General features: G+C 41.3%; 1 protein-coding gene across 1 annotated transcript in view; it reads right to left on the bottom strand.

Moving 5' to 3' along the window:
- GRIK2 (glutamate ionotropic receptor kainate type subunit 2) overlaps nucleotides 1-22780 on the bottom strand; it is a 601587-nt gene that overhangs the window by 239708 nt on the left and 339099 nt on the right. Inside the window, exon 10 of the mRNA XM_077811691.1 lies at nucleotides 5566-5772. Coding sequence (XP_077667817.1) covers nucleotides 5566-5772 — 207 coding nt within the window. The remainder of the gene's footprint in view (nucleotides 1-5565; nucleotides 5773-22780) is intronic.

The following is a 22780-nucleotide window of genomic DNA, read 5'->3' as shown; positions in this document are numbered from 1 at the left end:
TGCCTACATATACATTTAGATACCTAGGTTTAGGCAACAAAGTTTGGAAGTTTGGGCCTTATATTGTACTATTTATCTTTTATTTTAAGTTAGGAAGTATCTTTTCCATATAAATGATATACTGAAGTGAGTATATCTTAAAAATCCATGAACAATGAATACACAACCTCCTTTGTAATGGCATCCCATAGCTCAGTTAAACCAATTAACACAGACCTGTCAGCATAGTTATTTTCCTTCTTTATTGATCTCAAGCGTAGATGATCAACAAGTTATAAAATCTCTAAATTTACTAGTAAAAAGTAGCTCTCAAAGTATACAACATTCACCTTAACATGCACCTCCCATACTGTTAAAGAAGACACATCTAGTATCTCTCTTAGTCTCGTTGGACAATGGCCCATTTCTAATCACAATTTATGTTCAGAAGAATTGGATTACTTAGAGAAGGGAATGAGGTTGTAGCCACACTGTGTAAGATAACCTTCCGAATGCTAGCTTCATCCTATCCTACCTGGCGTTGCAATGAATATTTTAAGCAGAGAGTTTAAGAAAGGGCAACTAGAGATCAACTCAGAACATACACCCAGTCACAATGTCCTCAGTGAAATAACAGTTTATTTCTCAGTTTATTTAACCACTTTGTGTAAGACAAAATCAAGTGTTTGCTTCAGTGTCCGAACAGGACACCTTGTTCATTGTGTTTATTTATGACAATTCCCAGTTCTTTGCTGGATATTAGATATATCATAAAAACTGATGAATGCTACAAATGGTGTTTTAAAAATAAAGAGGGTATGAAAGTAGCATACTGATGGAACTTGGACCACTTTGATAGTTAGATAGTAATGAGTCTGACTGCTAAAGGTACCATCATTCAGGAGAAACATATTGACCATTACAAAATATAAAACATGCTACTAATCACCTGCAAAATGTCAAAGACGGCCAGTGTGACAGGAAGCTCCTCTGCAGCAGTTGTGTGAAAACTAACATATCCCGGACACGAATAACAGAACGTTTCCCTATGCTGTCCATATTTAAGTCCCTCTTAAAGACAGTTCTGCCATGCTGCCTACAATGAATCTATAAAAAAGACCACTCTGTTTTCTCCTTCCCCCACCTCTGTTTCTGTATATGACTGTGAGCACTTGGAGGCAGGGACTGGCCCCTCTTCAATTCTGCTCAGTCATCCCCACTCTTTAGCCCCCACTCTCACCCTGTGCTCACACACAGATTCATAGGACTGCAGCTCCCTGGGCTCATTTTGCTGGGGGTGCATCCCTGAATGGATGCCAGAAGCTACTTGTCCCTCCAGACCAATCACAAGCTGTTTCGGGCTCAGGCTGTGCTCAAGGTCTCTCCTGTTCTTCTAAAGAGCCTACTTATAGGGCAGGAGAGAGGCAACCTGATTACTCCTACAAATCTACTCCTTCGGATGAACTGTGGGAGGACAAAAAGGACATTCACACACACCTCCAGCTGCAACAAAGTTTTCCCTCCCATATGCCTACCCACACGCAGGACCTAGGGCGAGCAGTTGGTCCTTATCTTTACTGGTGTGTAATTGCTGTATGTATTATGGGTGGTGTTATGTTGGTTAAATTTATTTTATTCCGTGTTCAAGTCAAGTTAGAATTATGTTTTTGTTTCCACACATTCCCCTGCATTATGTTGTAGTGTTTGGGTAGATGCTGTCTTTGCAGGAGGGTACATTTATTTGGGTGTTTGGGCTAGGATGATAGATGTGTATTTCCCAGAATTATGGTATTCATATGTAGCTGAGACTAAAGGACTCACCAATGAGACTGTTTGGAATCTTTCCCAGCCCTAGCACTTTCTACTGGAGTAGAGCATAGGTTGGTGCAAGCTGCATGTCTTGGCCTGGATGGTGCATCTTGCTGGATAGCCATTTTGATCTCTGGGTCTACCAGCCAAGACAAAGATTGGCTCGTGCTCAGGTTAAACAGCCTCAACCACTCTGTAGTGAAAAGATTACGCTCACTTGTTTCCTTCATTTATTTACATACTTGTTTATTTAATGAAGTTGCGGCCTATATGCTACAAATTATCCCTAGCCTGTGAGGTGCCTTTGCCGAGGGGATTCTCAGAATGTCTGGAAATCACTCAGCACATTATGAGTGTCACTCTAAACAAATAATCTGGATGGGAGGTCACTGGATGGTTACAAACAAAAAATAACAGGCTGCTGTAAACACAGATGGAGGAACTAAGTAAAAAGGATGACTGTAAAGTGATTCAAGCTGAAGTGGCAGAGGGAGATGATCATATATAATCATTTTCTACCTTGATGTCTCCACACTAAATAGCTGGGGAACTTCTCATATCTAAAATATTTGCTTACTAATTACACATACACACACACAGACTCACAGAGATAGATATATAAAATAGAGCTACAGAGGGATACAGCTAAATATAGAGAAAAGAATAACATACATAGAAAGATAAGAATAGGCATAAAAGCTGAGAGAGAAATAGAGAAAGCAATTAGACTGGTTGAAAATATTCAATCAAAATGGTTTTTGACTGAAAATTGGGGTTTTGAATAAATGAATTATTTTGCGACAAATAACTGCTTGTTACAGGAAAAAAAATACTTTTTAATGAAACAACAAAAAAGCCACATCACCCAAAAACTAAAAACAAAAGTGATTCAGGAATGCTGTTGTGGTGCATCATGGGAGTTGCAGTTTGGGTGCCTGTCACTGGGTAACACTGGTCCTTTATGAGGGAGCATAGCCAGTGCACCTGTGACTCATCATCTACCTCCTAACTGGGTGTCAAAGAGGGCACCCAGGCCTTAGAAGGGCGAGATATCTGGTGAATCAGAGCTGCCTGACTCAGTTAGGAAAAGGGCAGGTGAGAGGTGCCATAAACCAGGGGGACTGTGGAAGGTCCCTGAAAAAAGCTGTACATGGTTTCTGGGGTATGGCTGAAGCAGCTAGACCTCCCCAAGCCAGAGAACCAGAGCAAGAAGGCTGCAGAGAGCTGAAGGTGAGGGACCACAAGAGGGAGTTGCCTGCAGACTTCTAAGCTGGAGTGTGAAGCTGAGAGCTGGAGAGGACTGATGCAACAAACGGGTTTACCTCCATGCTGAAGAGCTGGAGCAAGAGGGCTGGAAAGGACTAGTGGCTCCCCTGCTGAACTCCCAGCAGAAAGGCTGTGGGTGTCTCTGCTGGGAAGAGCTGGATTGCCCTCCAGCTGGACGGGGTGGGGTTGCTGCTCTGTTAAAAGGCAAGAGATGACTGACGAAGAGCACAGGCATGGTGGAAGATGCCAGAGTGTAATATGCGGGACATCAAGGGAATAGATATTGTGTGATTTTAAGGGGGTAATAAATTGTCTATGTTTGGGGTCTTTTGTTATGGACTCTTTAGACTATGTTGTAATAAACCGTCCCCAATGAGAGGAAACTGAGTGATGATAATGGGCAGGGTTCAGCAGCCGGAGGCTCATTTCTAGTTCATGTCTTATGTTCCTAAAAGCTCATGCTTCAGGGTTTTAGCCAGCTACCTGCACACTCAGATTTTATTTTCACCCAATATATTCTGGGAAGATTTTAATTTTTTTCTCCCCTTCTTTTGAAGCCTCAGGGATAGCCACGGCTAGAGATGGGACACTGCACAGGGAGGGCCAGTGCTCTGAGGTGGCACCGAATATTCTTTCTCTCAGGTGCTTGGCTGTCTAGTTCTTATTCACATGTTCAGTCTCTAACTTAAGCATCATAAGAGGGATTGCGAAGGAATGTTCCCTCAGGTCAGATTGGCAAAGGCTTTCATCTTCCTCTGCAGCATGTGGGTGCAGCACATGCCAGGATTATCTGGGTATTTCTCACTTACTCATTTCCCTGCCGTTGTGGGCTCTTGGGCACCAGAGCACCTCGGTCCCTCCAATTCTCTGCCTGTTGCACATAATCATCTAGTCTCCTGTGGGCGGTAATACTTGATCTAATTTCAACTGTTGGGTTTAGTGTGCAGGTTCTGGGTGGTAATTGGTGGCCTACCCGATATACAGGAGGTCTGTATATACAGGATGATCTGGTAGTCCCTTCTGGCCTTAAGCTCTGTAACTTAAAAAGTCAAAATTTTCCATGGAGGAAGGGGGAATATTGATCCAACCAGTGAATGAGCTTGAGGCCGCATGGGTAAAAACAGTTATTGAGTTTGTGATATATCATCTGAAGGGAGTGACTGGAGCAGCCCCAGCTCTAAACTTTTCATTTCAGTGCCAGAATTTCTTCAGACATGTCTTAGGACATGTCTACACTGCCCTGCAGTTCGGACTATGGGAGTGTGTATAGCAGTGCGCATTGACGTGCTGCACTGTTCCTCCCCTGTGTGGATGCTGCAGGCACAAGATAAAAACTTTGCATTAACGTAGTTCTCTTCAAAACAGGATTACAATATAATTTAAGAGAAGGGTGTTAAAGTAATACTTATAGTAAATCTGAATATCCTGGCATATGTTCTCACTGTCTTGTGAACCTTTTGGGCAAACAGAGGCAGGCAGGATAGGTTCAAGTCGGTCAAAAACTGTCTGTTCTTGCTTCAGAAGACCCATGCATTTTTCCCAGTGTCAGCCTGAAAAGGTGTGACTGGAGCTACAGAATAATCTTCCTATCTTTTGGTTGTATTAAATCAAATTCATGCACAGGTTTATTTGGTTTATTTCAAGTGGCTTTGATCAGATGTCTGGACATTGAGCAATTTACCAAAATCAACAAACACAAAGAAGCTAGAGACAATTGCATAATTTGCAAACAGACTAAACTCCATTTTCAAGAGACCAAATTCAATTGGCACCATCAACTGAGAAAGTTTTAAAGGCCAGAGAAAAGGGATGCCTGACTTATTCAATTACAAACAATTGCCAGTAATGATATCTGTTTTGACTCAGATTGAATTACCCTGCTGCTTCAGTGTGCATTGATATTTCTGTCTTACTGCCTGGACTTTACAGCAGATGTTTTAAGGAGAAAAGACAGGGATCTGCTCAGTGTATGTTAATGGGAGATAATACTGCATATTTTAAAGGTTATATAGGGATTCCTCTGGGACACAGTATCAAATCTCCTGCCAGAAAAGAAGGGCTGATTGCTCCTGAATGATTAAGTTAGTGACTATGATATTTCTTTTCACAAGGGAAATACATTGCTCCTAAGAAATCATTGTGGATGTTATCTATTCTACATTTAGATTTGGAAATGATTCATGAAAGCATGAAGCTCTTTCCATTTGGAAGACAAAAACAGAGATGCAAAATAAATAGCTCATGTTTAATGATACATTTTAAAAACTGGAAAAAAGCATCTTTAAGGGTTTTTTTTGTTTTGGTTTGGGTTTTTTTTGTTTTGTTGTTGTTGTTTTAAGTAGAGTGACTTGTTAGCCTAGAAAATCTCAGCATACCATTAGCATTAACATACACTATTATAACAATCTATCCATGTAAAAAAAGCAATCAGTAACCTGCAGGACCTTGTTAAATGTTGCCCTCACTTAGATTTCAGTAAGATAGCAGACAAGCTTCCAAAAAGGAACTTACATGATCAATTAGTTCACGAACCATTCCATTCCATTGTCCACTGGTATCATCCTGGGCTCCAAATTTGCCATCCTCCACCAGCCTAATTTCATAGGTAAATCCAAGGATGGTAGCTAGCTCCCTGAGGAGGTCAATGCAATATCCCTCAAATCGATCATTCCCATACAGAGGTTTGTCAGACTTCTTGAACATCACATATGGCTCTTCCTGTAAGTGAAGACACAGAGAGGGAGCTTCAGTCATTGTATAAAGTTGTTAATATATTACCACACACAGACAGAGGTGGACTTTAAAAAGAAAATCCTGTTGTCTCCCCTCTATCAAGGGAAAATTTACCTTGGATTACTCAAAAACGCTCTCATTTTTAAGTGAAAAAAATGAGCCAATAGTGAAGCCACATCTTCAGTGCAGCCGCACCCTACCTAATCTGAAATGTGTTCTCTACCGAATTGCTTATTAATGTCTAACATATTACTTGGGTAGAATCCTGTAAACTGCTTAAAATGAAAGCAATCTAACAATGTGGTTATTTGGCGACTGAAAAATTAATAGTTTTAATTCAGAATGTCAAGTTGCCAAGAAGGCCAATGGCATTTTGGGATGTATAAGTAGGGGCATAGCGAGCAGATCGAGGGACGTGATCGTTCCCCTCTATTCGACATTGGTGAGGCCTCATCTGGAGTACTGTGTCCAGTTTTGGGCCCCACACTACAAGAAGGATGTGGATAAATTGGAGAGAGTCCAGCGAAGGGCAACAAAAATGATTAGGGGTCTAGAACACATGACTTATGAGGAGAGGCTGAGGGAGCTGGGATTGTTTAGCCTGCAGAAGAGAAGAATGAGGGGGGATTTGATAGCTGCTTTCAACTACCTGAAAGGGGGTTCCAAAGAGGATGGCTCTAGACTGTTCTCAATGGTAGCAGATGACAGAACGAGGAGTAATGGTCTCAAGTTGCAGTGGGGGAGGTTTAGATTGGATATTAGGAAAAACTTTTTCACTAGGAGGGTGGTGAAACACTGGAATGCGTTACCTAGGGAGGTGGTAGAATCTCCTTCCTTAGAGGTTTTTAAGGTCAGGCTTGACAAAGCCCTGGCTGGGATGATTTAACTGGGAATTGGTCCTGCTTTGAGCAGGGGGTTGGACTAGATGACCTTCAGGGGTCCCTTCCAACCCTGATATTCTATGATTCTATGATTCTATGATTCAAGAGTGTTAAGTATTGCATGCTATAATTTTTGTATAAGTGGGGATGTTAACTGCTTTTGCAATATTTTTTTTAAATAAGCATGTAGAAAACCTTTCAAAACACAAATCAGTAACAGTATATTCTGGTCCGCTGCATCAAGATATATATTTTGCTATTTATGAGACTGCAGAAAGCCCATGAAAACATTAACAAAAAAATAAATTTAAAAAAATTAAGTCCATGGAAACTGAATTTTAATTCCTGCAAACCTTCAGCTGATATTTAATTGTAAGGTTAAGATGTGACTGAAGATTTAGGTAGATGTTTATTGTATTAAGTGGTATACAGAAGCCAGTCAACATTTTAAAACAATTGGTAGATCATTAGTAATTTATTTGGTAGGAAACTAATATCTACTACTATGCTCAACTTCTTGTTATGTTTTATATGCAGAATAAATGTAGCTTTCATTACATGTAATGCTGGGAGGGAAAAGAAATACCACATCAAGAATTTTCTATTACCAACCTCCAGTTTCCTTTTGACACAGAATAGGTTAAATACATGAGCTCAAGCTTTTCTCCTGTTTTAGAACCTTTCCCCATTTTAGACAGAATAAAAAATAACCACAAAGTAAGGCAAGAAAAATTGCACCAGATGCAATTACTGCACCAGACACAAGACTCAATGAATAATAAAATAACTCTCCTGGGTAACTTTATAAAATTCATACAGTACTAAACCTCTACATCAGCATTCACTGGGGTTAAAGGCACCTCATTCTACTGGCACTTGGCAGCTTTAATAAGAGTCTGTCAGCATTTTCGCTATAAACACCATTTTTGAGGAGTCCCATAATTGATCCATTTAATTTGCATAAAGATGAAACTTTTGCACATATGATTTTTGCCCAGATACAAGGGTATGAGAGAGAGAGAGGGGTTTGTTGTAGTTAGAACAAAACATGTTCAAAAAGTATGTTATGTGGAAGGTTTTTTTTGGTCATCTTTTGTATTAAAAAGATCAATATTTGTTTTCTCCAAATTGTCATGTTATGACGCTATTTCACACATTTCTACTTAAAGAAATAAATGTAGGGCCTGATCTGGCAAAAGCTGGACCCACACAAGTCATTCCATTGGCTCCTCACATTAGTAAGAGCTACTCATGAGTTAGATTTTTTGTTATGGATCAGCACTTTGGTTTTTAACATTAAATTTGGCAAGTGGTTCAAGAGTTTTTGTATTTCTTAATTAAAAATATGAATTTTTATGTTGGAATTTGTTAAATCTGGAAACAGATCACTGCGTATACTCACTGCGTATACTCACTGGCTCTTTTTCATAGCTTGTTTTAGTAGGCAAACTGCATTTCCTACTATGTACAGAACAATGTGCACGCTACCTCCCAAGTTCCAAAACTCCATTAGCTTCAGTGAGATATTTCATATAAGCTTTATAATGTAAGGGCTATTATGGTATTTCAAGAGTCAGAATGAAGTCAAACTTTTTCTGGAATTTTGTATGAATTGTGTGGAGTGCAAGACAATGATATTATGCAAAATCCAAGCAAACTGAAAAGCATGTAATAATTTAAGGGTCTTGAATATTTCAGTGGAAAGGATATTGGAATTATTTTGTGTTTTTCATTCTCATGTCTAAAAAATTGTAAAAAATGTAATTACTAGAGCTGGGTAGGAAACAATTTTCCTGTTCCATTCAAGTTTGAAGTATCAAAAAAAACCAAACAAACAAACAAAAACTGTCTATCCCGAATCAGGACTAAAGTCAAAATCTTGAAAATTTTCATAAACTGAAAAGCTGAAAAATATTTCTGTTTGGGTCAATCAGAACATTTCATGTTGATAATTTTGAAAGATTTTATTTTGAGTTTGACCATTTCTTTCTCTCTTTTCTTTTTTCTTTCTTTTCTTTTTTGTACTATACTTAGCTTATATTTCTAAACAAAACGTTGAGGCAGAAAACAAGACTATTTTAATTCATAACCAAACATTCTGACAATTTCAAAACTCTTTTTTAAAAAAAAATTGAGAGTCAAAAAATGGTCACAAAAACGGTTTCAGTTTCAATGAACTGGCATTTTTTGATGAAAAACATTTTTTTAAAACATTTATCAACCATCTCTATAAATATGACACCCTCGGGTCTGAGAAAATGTTGTACACTGTTCACAGAGCACTATGTGGTTAGAAAAGCAATCCAATTTTAACTAAGTACAGCTCAGAGAACTATGTAAGAATGTGTAGCCTTGGAAAATTGATTCTCTAGGTAAAAAGAAAAATGCTTTGCCTTTGGTAAGCTGATGGCAATTAATAACCAGATCACTTCAGTTATGGAAGCTGTGTACTTTTGGGAGGGTCAGAAATGCCTGAAACCTCTTTATTTGCCTGATTTCTTAAAATATTATCTCAAGATGTATGGAAAAGCTCAGCAGTACATGCAGAAAAGGCAGAAGAGTTCAGTTAATATATCTGTTCTACATTTGGGAAAAAACAGATGATTTAGACATATTATATGAATATGAAGCACTTCTCATTCCAGTAGTAAGACAGGAGGATATCAAACAGCAGCTACTAAATTTAGAAATTTTTTAAATCAGCAAAGAAAGAAAAATTGCATCCAAGAGTTTTTAAAGAGCTGGCCAAAGGAGCTTGCTGGATATCTAATGTTGCTTTTCAATAACTCTTCTCACACTGTGGAAGATTCAGAAGACTAGAAGAAAGCTAATGTTGTGCTAATATTTTAAAAGTATAAATGAGATGACTAGCAATTATAGGCCTATCAATCTGATCTTGATCCTAGGTAAAATAACAGAGTGGATAATACAGGACTAGATTAATAAAGAATTAAATTAGAGTAATATAATTAATGCCAATCAACATAGATTTATGGAAGATACATCCTGTGAAACTAACTTGGTATCTTTCCTTGTTAAGATTGTAAGTCCAGTTGATCAAGGTGTTAGTGTTGATGATACTGAGATTCCTGTATGGCATTTAACATGCTACTGCACATTTTGATTAAAAAATTAGAATGATAAAAAACTCATGTGGAACAAATGAAATGGATTAAAAATTGGCTAACTGGCATGTTTCAAAATGTAACTATATACTGAGAATCATCATGAAGTGAGTATGTTACTCATTGGATCCCATAGGGATCAGTTCTTGGTGTGATGCTGGCAGACCAGGTGCTAGCTCATGCCAAAGCCCCAGATCAATTCACTTGTTTATTAGTATAGATCAAAGTAATTATTAAATGTATTAGAGTGTATTTGGCATTTAAACATCATGAAAATTAATGGGACGTTACATGCATTGTTTTTACGCATCTGTATCCTCTTATAATGGCGTAGCAAACATTTACAATGTGTATATCCCTGTAACTAAACAGCCCATCAAATCAAGAAAGAAGCCTTATGGAATGCAAAGGAAGAACTCAAACAGAAAAGTGCTAATTTCAAAGCAAGTGGTAATTGTGTGTGATGATCAGAGGTCAAAGACTCTAAATGAATTCCTCACTCTCCATCAAAGGAAGAGCCCATGTGGGTAGTGATACTGTCAACTTGTATGGATTCCAGGAAAGATGCTTCATCTCTGGACTGTTGGATTCTAATAGGACAGAGAATAACTGCCTGAGAATATGGAGATCCCCAGAGTTATTCTGGGCAGCCCTGAGACACTTTTGGGATATCGGCAGATTATTACATCTCTGCTACCATTTGGAAGTATAGACTCTGACCCACTTGTCATATATTTTACTTGCTTTAAACTCTCAATAACTCTCACTTCCTTGTCTTACCTAATAAACCTTTAGTTAGTTTACTATAGAATTGACTATCAGCAGTGGTCTTTGGTGTAAGATCTAGGGTACCAGTTGATTTAGGGTAACTGGTCTTTTGGGACAGGGTAACCGGATGTGGTGTGATTTTTAGACTAAGTGATCTTTAACCCAAAGTCCAATTCTCTTGACAGCAAGGTACACTTGGCATCAAGGGGTTTGTGACTCCATGGTAAGACTGGTATAGTGATCCAGGAGTTCACATTTGGTACTGGCTTGGTGAAATCTAATTATAGAACACATCACCAGTTTGGGCTGTCTGTCCTGTTTTCTGATAGGTAGGCTCTCACAGTTGTGAGCCATTCCAGACAGCATGACACTTGGCCCTATGCTATTTAACATTTATTAATGACATGGTAGAACACAAAATCTTCAATAATGAAGTTTTCATATGATGCACAAACTGGGGGAGTTGTAAATAATGAAGAGGAGAGGTCACTCACACAGAGTGAACTGAATTGTTTGGTAAGCTGAGCACCATCAGACAATATGTTTTAATACAACTAAATGTAAACGTATACATCTAGGAACAAAGAATGTAGGCCATACTTACAGGATGGAGGATACTATCCTGGGAAGCAGTGACTCTGAAAAAGATTTGGGGGTTGTTGGGATAAAACAGCTGAACATGAGCTCCAACTGTGATCCTGTGGCCAAAAGGGCTAATGCAATTCTTGGAGGCATAAACAGGGGAATCTCAAGTAGGAATAAAGAGGTTATATTATCTCTGTATTTGGCACTGCTGCAAGTGCTGTTGGAATACTGTGTCCAATTCTGGTGTCTGCAATTCAAGAAGGATGCTGATAAATTGGAGAAGATTCAGAGAAGAGCCACAGGATGGTTAAATAATTGGGAAATCTACCTCTTAGGGACTGAGCTCCTTGAGTCTATCTATTTAGCTTAACCAAGAGAAAGTCATGGGGCAACTTGATCACAGTCTATAAGTCTCTACATAGGGAACAAACATTTGATAATAGGCTCTTTAATCTAGCAGACAAAGGTATAATGAAATGCAATGGCTGGAGGTTGAAGAAAAATTCAGACTGGAAATAAGGCGTGCATTTTAAAGTAATTGTAATCAACCCTCTGGAATAATTTACAAAGGAGTGAAGTAGATTTTCCATCACTGGAAAATTTGAAAATCAAGATGTCAGTGTCCTGTTACTGAAAATGAAATGGTGAGAAATCTTTTTATATACAGAGCTCACTAAGCTGCATACATCCAATCCCAACTTGCTAGCTTTTTTAAGGAGAATTTAATATTATGTAATTTGACCTGATTTTGCTTTCAGAGGTCTTGAAGGCTGACAATGATTATCTGATGACTCCCAATATTACATGTGTGTTAGATCCACATCATATTTGCTCTGCACCTCCATAATCTTTTGTGTGATGAAACATTTTCCTAGAAAGAAATATTTTAGAAAACTGCATCTATAGAATGTGTGTGTACCTAAAAAAGCCAATCTTAATAAAAAGCAATATGCAGCTGAAAATCTCAGTGGACTTTTCCTTAAAAACTGCTGGCATCATATTGAATGACATTTGTAAATTATGAATTTTGTTCACTAGCATAACACTTGAAACACAAATAGTAATACATCATAGCCTGTTATAGATAAAAAGATACAATGTGCCTCAGACAACATATATTTGTGCCAGAGGTCACATGAACAAATAGCATGGTTCTGACCAATTGATGTTCTGTGCACCTTGGTAAATAGAGGTCAAATGAACTAAAGGAACAGCTCAGATAGCCCAAGATCCACAGTTCCTTGCAGTCTCTGTCCATTGCCTCCCTGCTCAGCTAGAAGCCATTTTGGCTGCCTTCAAAGACAGATTATCTTGAATTTGTTGTGATTTAATTGTCTAACATGGCAGTTTTCCGTGCACCAAAGAGGGCACCATAACACACACCTCAACAATTGTCTATTTTCTATTTCTTTATGGAAGTTAGAAATGGTAACTGTTTATCTTCAGAAGTTTATTTTTCTTGTGAGGCATCCTAGGAGATTTGTTCCAGACTCCTTCACTAAGATAATTCATGTACATTAAGTAGGAGCAGCATCCATGTTGCATGGTTTAAAGTACTGTTAATTAGAGTGTTAATTTTTTTCATTAACAACAACTTTATGCTTTTCCTTTCTTTAATTCCCACCATGTAACTCAAGGTCTTGACCAGCAAAGGGAGCAAAATCAAGTCAATAATTAGATAGATGTGAATGCAGAAACAGTGGAGGTAAGAACACAGCCATATTGCTTAAAGGACATTTAGAAAACCTTGTTTACATTTTTTAACTTAAACAGAGGATACAGGTATTTTTGTTCCTTTCCGACAGACTCCCATCACACCAGGGAAAAGTAACATCCTCATACCATCTTTGTTAATTCCCACTGAATGGCATGAAGCAGGGTTTTATGAATTAGTTTAACTACAGGTGAATATCAGTTCAACCCAAACAAACAAAGCCTCTCAGATATACTGTAGAGATGTGTATCATACCACAGGAAAAGCTGAAGCAAGATTCCCATGAAAAGCATGATTCTGTTTCCCCACCCACTTATTATTCTGTTTTAGTTTAGTTTTGTTTATTATTGGCACCATTGTCTTTCACTATTGCATTTCAGCAGTTAATATGTTACAAGAACAATGTTCATTTTTCTTCCTTAGCTGGGGAATACAAAAAAAGAAATAATATATAGGAATAAATACATGTAGAAGCATATAATTTTATGGTTTCAAGTCATGATGTGGAGGGGGGAGGTTGCACGGGGGCTGATAGTACAGATTTTAAATCTCAAAAAATACCATTATTGGCATGGTTAGGAAAATCATTCCTTACATGGAGACAGAAGAAAAAGTGTTCCAAAAAGGTGGGCATTCCTTTGACAAGTAAAATAAAGACTAGTTCTGGCAGCTATCTGAAACTGTCTCGCTTGAGTGGCTTTGTTACAGCCTGCAATACAGGACGGTATATGTTGTTGGCTCCTGAGAAGCACACAGTATCCTTCCCCTCTAAACTGTGTGTGTTTTTCCACTTAAAAGACAATCTCAAGACAGTTTCTGCACAGTTTTCTTTTGAGCTTCATTATTAAGACACAGAGTAATAATAACCTCTCTTTTAAGTAAGGAAGAAGACTGAAGATTAGAGACTATCAAGTCTCCACTCAATGATATAGGCACACATTTGCCTTTGCTCCCAAGTTGGTAGGGGCTGGGGTTCTGAGGAAGGGGAAGAGAGTGCCTTAGGCAACTCTGTTGTGAACTTCTGACCAGCTGAGGAGTAACATCCAGGAGTTCTGGAGGGAGTTGTGTCTATTACTCTCCCTCAGAAGGAATGAACAGCATTTTGACTCTTAGCATTTTGACTCTTAGGGGCTTGGAAACCACATCCTGAGCAATGTTGTTATACCAACCTAACTCCCCAGTATAGACAGCACTATGTCTATGAGAGGGCTTCTCCTGTTGACATAGCTACTGCCTCTCAAGAAGGTGGAGTACCTATGCCGATAGGAGCAGCTCTCCTGTTGGTATAGGTAGCATCTTCACTTAGCCCTAGTCTACACTAGGACTTTAGGTCGAATTTAGCAGCGTTAAATCGATGTAAACCTGCACCCGTCCACATGATGAAGCCCTTTATTTCGACTTAAAGGGCTCTTAAAATCGATTTCCGTACTCCACCCCTGACAAGTGTATTAGCGCGTAAATCGGCCTTGCCGGGTCGAATTTGGGGTACTGTGGACACAATTTGACGGTATTGGCCTCCGGGAGCTATCCCAGAGTGCTCCATTGTGACCGCTCTGGACAGCACTCTCAACTCAGATGCACTGGCCAGGTAGACAGGAAAAGAACTGCGAACTTTTGAATCTCATTTCCTGTTTGGCCAGCGTGGCAAGCTGCAGGTGACCATGCAGAGCTCATCAGCAGAGGTGACCATGATGGAGTCCCAGAATCGCAAAAGAGCTCCAGCATGGACTGAACGGGAGGTACGGGATCTGATCGCTGTATGGGGAGAGGAATCTGTGCTATCAGAACTCTGTTCCAGTTTTCGAAATGCCAAAACCTTTGTCAAAATATCCCAGGGCATGAAGGACAGAGGCCATAACAGGGATCCGAAGCAGTGCCTCATGAAACTTCAGGAGCTGAGGCAAGCCTACCAGAAAACCAGAGGGGCGAACGGCCGCTCCGGGTCACAGCCCCAAACATGCCGCTTCTATGATGAGCTGCATGCCATTTTAGGGGGTTCAGCCACCACTACCCCAGCCGTGTTGTTTGATTCCTTCAATGGAGATGGAAGCAACAGGGAAGCAGGTTTTGGGGACGAAGAAGATGATGATGATGAGGTTGTAGATAGCTCACAGCAAGCAAGGGGAGAAACCGGTTTTCCCAACAGCCAGGAACTGTTTCTCACCCTGGACCTGGAGCCAGTACCCCCCAAACCCACCCAAGGCTGCCTCCTAGACCCGGCAGGTGGAGAAGGGATCTCCGGTGAGTGTACCTTTTAAAATACTATACATGGTTTAAAAGCAAGCATGTGAAAGGATTAATTTGCCCTGGCATTCGCGGCTCTCCTGGATGTACTCCCAAAGCCTTTGCAAAAGGTTTCTGGGGAGGGCAGCCCTATTGCGTCCTTCATGGTAGGACACTTTACCACTCCAGGCCAGTAACATGTACTCGGGAATCATTGTACAACAAAGCATTGCAGTGTATGTTTGCTGGCGTTCACACAACATCCGTTCTTTATCTCTCTGTGTTATCCTCAGGAGAGTGAGATATCATGCATGGTCACCTGGTTGAAATAGGGTGCTTTTCTTCAGGGGACCCAGTTCCTGCTGGGCTGTTTGCCTGCGGCTGAACAGAAATGTTCCCCGCTGTTAGCCACGGAGAAGGGGGTGGGGGGAGGTGTTAGCCATACGGTGGGGGGAGGCAAAATGCAACCTTGTAAGGAAAGCATATGTGCTATGTATGTAATGTTAACAGCAAGGTTTACCCTGAAAGATTGTAGCCGCTGTTTTATAAAATGTGTCTTTTTAAATACCGCTGTCCTTTTTTTTCCTCCACCAGCTGCATGTGTTTCAATGATCACAGGATCTTCTTCTCAGAGGCTAGTGAAGATTAGAAAGAAAAAAAAACGCACTCGTGATGAAATGTTCTCTGAGCTCATGCTGTCCTCCCACACTGACAGAGCACAGACAAATGCGTGGAGGCAAATAATGTCAGAGTGCAGGAAAACACAAAATGACCGGGAGGAGAGGTGGCAGGCTGAAGAGAGTAAGTGGCGGGCTGAAGACAGGGCTGAAGCTCAAATGTGGCAGCAGCATGATGAGAGGAGGCCGGATTCAATGCTGAGGCTGCTGGAGGATCAAACCAGTATGCTCCAGTGTATGGCTGAGCTGCAGCAAAGGCAGCTGGAGCACAGACTGCCACTACAGCCTCTGTGTAACCAACCGCCCTCCTCCCCAAGTTCCATAGCCTCCACACCCAGACGCCCAAGAATGCGGTGGGGGGAGTGGGCACCAGCCAACCAGCCACTCCACGACTGAGGATTGCCCAAAAAAAAGAAGGCTGGCATTCAATAAATTTTAAAGTTGTAAACTTTTAAAGTGCTGTGCTTAAAGTGCTGTGTGGCATTTTCCTTCCCTCCTCCACCACCCCTCCTGGGCTACCTTGGTAGTCATCCCCCTATTTGTGTGATGAATGAATAAAGAATGCATGAATGTGAAGCAACAATGACTTTATTGCCTCTGCAAGCGGTGATCGAAGGGAGGAGGGGAGGGTGGTTAGCTTACAGGGAAGTAGAGTGAACCAAGGGGCGGGGGGTTTCATCAAGGAGAAACAAAGAAAACTTTCACACCGTAGCCTGGCCAGTCATGAAACTGGGTTTCAAAGCTTCTCTGATGCGTACCGCGCCCTCCTGTGCTCTTCTAACCGCCCTGGTGTCTGGCTGTGCGTAACCAGCAGCCAGGCAATTTGCCTCAACCTCCCACCTCGCCATAAACGTCTCCCCCTTACTCTCACAAATATTGTGGAGCACACAGCAAGCAGTAATAACAGTGGGAATATTGGTTTCGCTGAGGTCTAAGCGAGTCAGTAAACTGCGCCAGCGCGCCTTTAAACATCCAAATGCACATTCTACCACTATTCTGCACTTGCTCAGCCTGTATTTGAACAGCTCCTGACTACTGTCCAGGCTGCCTGTGTACGGCTTCATGAGCCATGGCATTAAGGGGTAGGCTGGGTCCCCAAGGATAACTATAGGCATTTCAACATCCCCAACAGTTATTTTCTGGTCTGGGAATAAAGTCCCTTCCTGCAGCTTTTGAAACAGACCAGAGTTCCTGAAGATGCAAGCGTCATGTGCCTTTCCCGGCCATCCCACGTTGATGTTGGTGAAACGTCCCTTGTGATCCACCAGAGCTTGCAGCACCATTGAAAAGTACCCTTTGCGGTTTATGTACTTGCCGGCTTGGTGCTCTGGTGCCAAGATAGGGATATGGGTTCCGTCTATGGCCCCACCACAGTTAGGGAATCCCATTGCAGCAAAGCCATCCACTATGACCTGCACATTTCCCAGGGTCACTACCCTTGATATCAGCAGATCTTTGATTGCATGGGCTACTTGCATCACAGCAGCCACCACAGTAGATTTGCCCACTCCAAATTGATTCCCAACTGACCGGTAGCTGTCTGGCGTTGCAAGTTTCCACAGGGCTATAGCCACTCGCTTCTCAACTGTGAGGGCTGCTCTCATCTTGGTATTCATGCACTTCAGGGCAGGAGAAAGCAAGTCACAAAGTTCCATGAAAGTGCCCTTACGCATGCGAAAGTTTCGCAGCCACTGGGAATCATCCCAGACCTGCAACACTACGCGGTCCCACCAGTCTGTGCTTGTTTCCCGAGCCCAGAATCGGCGTTCCACAGCATGAACCTGCCCCATTAGCACCATGATGCATGCATTGGCAGGGCCCATGCTTTCAGAGAAATCTGTGTCCATGTCCTGATCACTCACGCGACCGCGCTGACGTCGCCTACTCGCCCGGTATCGCTCTGCCAGGTTCTGGTGCTGCATATACTGCTGGATAATGCGTGTGGTGTTTAATGTGCTCCTAATTGCCAAAGTGAGCTGAGCGGCCTCCATGCTTGCCTTGGTATGGTGTCTGCTCAGAAAAAAGGCGCGGAACGATAGTCTGCCGTTGCAAGGGGCGACTGACGACACGGCTTACAGGGTTGGCTTCAGGGAGGTAAAATCAACAAAGGGGGTGGCTTTACATCAAGGAGTATTTCAGGCAGGACTTCACGGAGGGTTCCAATAAGAAATGGTGCACTTAAGTTATTGTTCTTATTGGAACAAGGAGGTTAGTCTGGCCTCTGATTGATACACGGCTAGATTTACCTCGCTGCACCTTCCCTGTGAGTGACTGCAGTGTGACCTAGAGGAATGAGTCCCCTAGACGGGGTGGGGGGAGTGGGGAGGGGAAGCAAATGAGTGCAAAACAAATCTGGTCTATTTCTTGTTTTGATACACTCCATCTATCTTTTACATCTTTGGCTGGCAGCAGATGGTGCAGAAGGACTGCATGCCATCCACATCTCATGGCTGCTCGGCAGAAGATGGTACAATCCCACTGCTAGCAATCCATATCGCCTGCCTGCTCACCATAAGATGGTTCAATAGGACTGACTGCAGGACTAAAGAGAATGACTTGATCAAGTCACTCCAAATTTGGTCCCTGCGCCCATGTCTGTCCAGGCGCTCCCGGCCGACGCAGCCAAGAGCACCTCGGACATGACGATGACGGCTACCAGTCCTATTGCACCGTCTGCTGCCACAAGGCAATGGGTTGCTGCTACTGTGTAGCAATGCAGTACTGCGTCTGCCAACACCCAGGAGACATACGGTGATGGTTACCTGAGCGGGCTCCATGCTTGCCGCGGTATGGCGTCTGCACAGGTAACTCAGGAAAAAAGGTGTGAAACGATTGTCTGCCCTTGCTTTCACGGAGGGAGGGAGGGAATGGGGGCCTGACAATATGTACCCAGAACCACCCGCGGCAATGTTTTAGCCCCATCAGGCATTGGGATCTCAACCCAGAATTCCAATGGGCAGCAAAGACTGTGGGAACTGTGGGATAGCTACCCACAGTGCGACACTCTGGAAGTTGACTCTAGCCTCAGTACTATGGAAGCGCTCTGCCGAGTTAATTCACTTAATGCACTTAGAGCATTTTCTGTGGGGACACACACACTCGAATATATAAAACCGATTTCTAAAAAAACGACTTCTATAAATTCGACCTAATTTCGTAGTGTAGACATACCCTAAATGAAGCTGTAAGTGGAGACAAGCCCTTAATGACAAATGTTTCCCAGTTTACATACACTAGAAAACAGACAGAAAAGCAGAATGCTGAAGGGAAATAACTGTGAAAATTGAGAAGGCTCTCTGGGGTTCAGAGAATCACTGGTAAATAATGTGTATTAACCAAATGGTGAGTTTTTCCCTTCTTTTATTCATATTATTATTTGTATTACAATAGTGTCAACATGCTCCAATCAAGGTTGGAACTGCAGTGTGCTGGGTGCTGTACATACATCAGAAGAGCTTGCCGTCTGAAAATATAAGATATATAAAGGTAAAAGAAAAAAAATATGACTATCCCCGTTTTTCAGTTGACACTGGGAGATTAAGTGACTTGATTTTGTTACACCAAGATTTAGAATGGTATAAATTTACAAGAAGCCTTTAATGAACTTGAAGTATGTGGGTTCTAAAGCAGGTACACTACTATACATCTAATTTTATAGCAAAAACACTTTCATGATGTTTTCATAAAAACAGGTTAAAAAACCCCAGAAAATTGAAAACATGTTCCTGGCATGGCAGCTAGTGGGGTAGGGGCCAGCACCTAAGAATTATGTCACAGGCTATCTGTGCTCACTCAGATATAGCACAGTCCTTGCTTGTTTTCTGAAGGGGCAGGGATTCAGGGAGCAGAGTGGATCAAATGCTAGGGGGGAAAGAGAGACAGGAACTGTAGACACAACGTTTTCCACAGAAGAGAAAATGTCCATAACACCAGAGCCCAAGATGGCAGTGTAATTAGGTATTCCACTCGAAAGTGTTTTAGAAACTTGAGGTAAACAGTAAAGGCCGTTTTTTCAAAGCTAAGCACTTAAGTTACAGCTGCAGGATATAGGCACAGAAACCACTAGTAGCCTGAAATATGCAATTTGGGTAATTGTGTATGTAAATAGGGGTTTGTATGCTAATGTGTTTATCTGGGGAAAGTAATTATCCTTCTGCACATGGGCATGCATATTTTGCCAGTGCAATGTAGGTGCTCAATTTGGAAAAAAAATAGCATTAAGGGTGCTAAGAGTCAGAGCGCCAATGACAAAGTTTACTGTATGTAATCAAAACTAGTCTCTTTTATCGGTTATTGATGACATAAACATTTCAGATGTTACATTACCTTTAGATTCCAACATGTGGATATCACAAAAGGGCTATCCCTAAGTCATTCCCCAACCTGAGTCTTTGGTAATTGGCAAGTGGCTGCCAAGCCATCTGGCTGTCTCTAGAACATAGTTTATTTTAAAAAAATTGGGAATATCAATATATATTAGCTATTCAGTTCATTTCACATTTATTTCACTAAAGAAATATTTTTCATTGATTCATAGATTATAGGGCCATAAAGGGCCACTATGATCATTTAGTCCTACCTCCTGTATAACACAGGCCACAGGACTTCCCCGAATTAATTCCTGTTTGAACTAGAGGATACTGTGACAAAGTTCCTGCTCTACCTTGGTGGGTCTTGCGCTTATTGGCGGATTTGCTCGCCTTGGAGCTTCACGGCAGCCCTCAGCTTGGCCGTTTTTCTGAACCCACAGTCCAGGTCGACGACTCCCGTGTCTGACCAGGAGCTGGGAGGATTCGGGGGGAACCCGGGCCCGCCCCCTACTCCAGGTTTCAGCCCAGGGCCCTGTGGAATGCAGCTGTCTAAAGTGCCTCCTGGAACAGCTGTGCAACAGCTACAACTCCCTGGGCTACTTCCCCATGGCCTCCTTCCAACACCTTCTTTATACTCACAATAGGACCTTCCTCCTGGTGTCTGATAATGCTTGTACACCTCAGTCCTCCAACAGTCTGCGTTCTCGCTCCTAGTGCCTCTTGCTCCCAGCTCCTCACATGCACACCACAAACTGAAGTGAGCTCCTTTTTAAAACCCAGGTGCCCTGATTAGCCTGCCTTAATTGATTCTAGCAGCTCCTTGATTGGCTGCAGGTGTTCTAATCAGCCTGTCTTAAGTGTCTCCAGAAGGTTCCTGGTAGTTCTGGAACCTTCCCTGTTACCTTACCCAGGGAAAAGGGACCTACTTAGCCTGCGGCGAATATCTTCTATTACTGTCCTATAGCCATCTGGCCCGACCCTGTCACAATATCATCGAGAAAAAAAAATCCCAATCTATATTTAAAAATTGCCAGTGATGAAGAATCTACCACAAGCATTGGTAAACTGCCTTTTTTTCCTAATTGGTATCACTAAAATAAATTCTTACTGATGCAACAAAGAAGATTCTAATTATTATGATTATTCTAGACATCAGATTAGAACTGTGGTTTTACAAACTAATTTTAATTTTTCAACCTACAGTTAACTGGGTGATATGGGACCATGTATGAACTGCAGATTTCCAAAATCTGACAGTGAAATTTAAATTCAAGTGAAAGGGTGTTTATATTTGTTTTCTTTTCTCTCTCTCTTTCTCCTTTCTTTTACAAACAGATTTTGATAAAAATGTTTATTTAAATGTATTTCTTTTTATCATATTTAAACTAGAAAGTGAATGTCATTAGGAATGACAGCAATGATTTACACAAAGTGGCAATTATTACCTGCCACAAGACAAAACACAGGCTTCAAGTTTTGTGTGTGTGTATATATATATATATATATATATATATATTTTCTAAAGCTTTGCTAACACAAAAAAAGTGACAAATGTATCTTTCTGGATTCAAAGTGGCTTTTTTATTTTAAGGCTTAAGAAAAATGGAATAATAAAATATTATTGCTGATCCCTTAGATCTGCATGCTGGGGAATCATAGAATATCAGGGTTGGAAGGGACCTCAGGAGATCATCTAGTTCAACCCCCTGCTCAAAGCAGGACCAATCCCCAACTAAATCATCCCAGCCAGGGCTTTGTCAAGCCTGACCTTAAAAACTTCAAAGGAAGGAGATTCCACCACCTCCCTAGGTAACGCATTCCAGTGCTTCACCACCCTCCTAGTGAAAAAGTTTTTCCTAATATCCAACCTAAATCTTCCCCACTGCAACTTGAGACCATTACTCCTTGTTCTGTCATCAGCTACCACTGAGAACAGTCTAGATCCATCCTCTTTGGAACCCTCTTTCAGGTAGTTGAAAGCAGCTATCAAATCCCGCCTCATTCTTCTCTTCTGCAGACTAAACAATCCCAGTTCCCTCAGCCTCTCCTCATAACTCATGTGTTCCAGTCCCCTAATCATTTTTGTTGCCCTCCGCTGGACGTTTTCCAATTTTTCCACATCCTTCTTGTAGTGTGGGGCCCAAAACTGGACAAAGTTCTCCAGATGAGGCCTCACCAATGTCGAATAGAGGGAAACGATCACGTCCCTTGATCTGCTGGAGGAAGGCATATGTGTTTAGGTCTGGGGAGATTAAAAATCAGTCACTAATAATCCTCTCCTCTACATCAGACAATGCAACTCCACACGCTGATATAATCTATTTTAGCAGAGATATGTGGAACGCTGAACTCAGGTTTTAAAAACTATCTATTCACTAGCAGCATAAATAAGTAATAACAATGTGTGTAGTGAACTTTACACTTTTTGTTCTTTGCTCAATGTTTGGCAGATTTCAAATTCCTTTAACGAAATCACTATTTGAAATTATTCTAAGATTTTTTTTGTATTTATCTGTTGACTCTATAGATTTCTCATGAACACTTTCCTCTGGTGACATATTTTCCTACGAACTGAGGTTGCATTCTTTTTTCTCCTGCTAGTTGGAGAGAGTCTGTATTGTGTTTTGTTTCCACTTTAAAAAAAATACAATAAAAAAGTCCTGTTACTGAGAAGAAGAATATTTTCCTGATGACTTGCCATTGTTAGACC

This window comes from Eretmochelys imbricata, chromosome 3 (assembly GCF_965152235.1).
Source record: "Eretmochelys imbricata isolate rEreImb1 chromosome 3, rEreImb1.hap1, whole genome shotgun sequence".
NCBI lineage: Eukaryota > Metazoa > Chordata > Testudines > Cheloniidae > Eretmochelys > Eretmochelys imbricata.
This window is presented reverse-complemented; position numbering and strand designations above follow the sequence as displayed.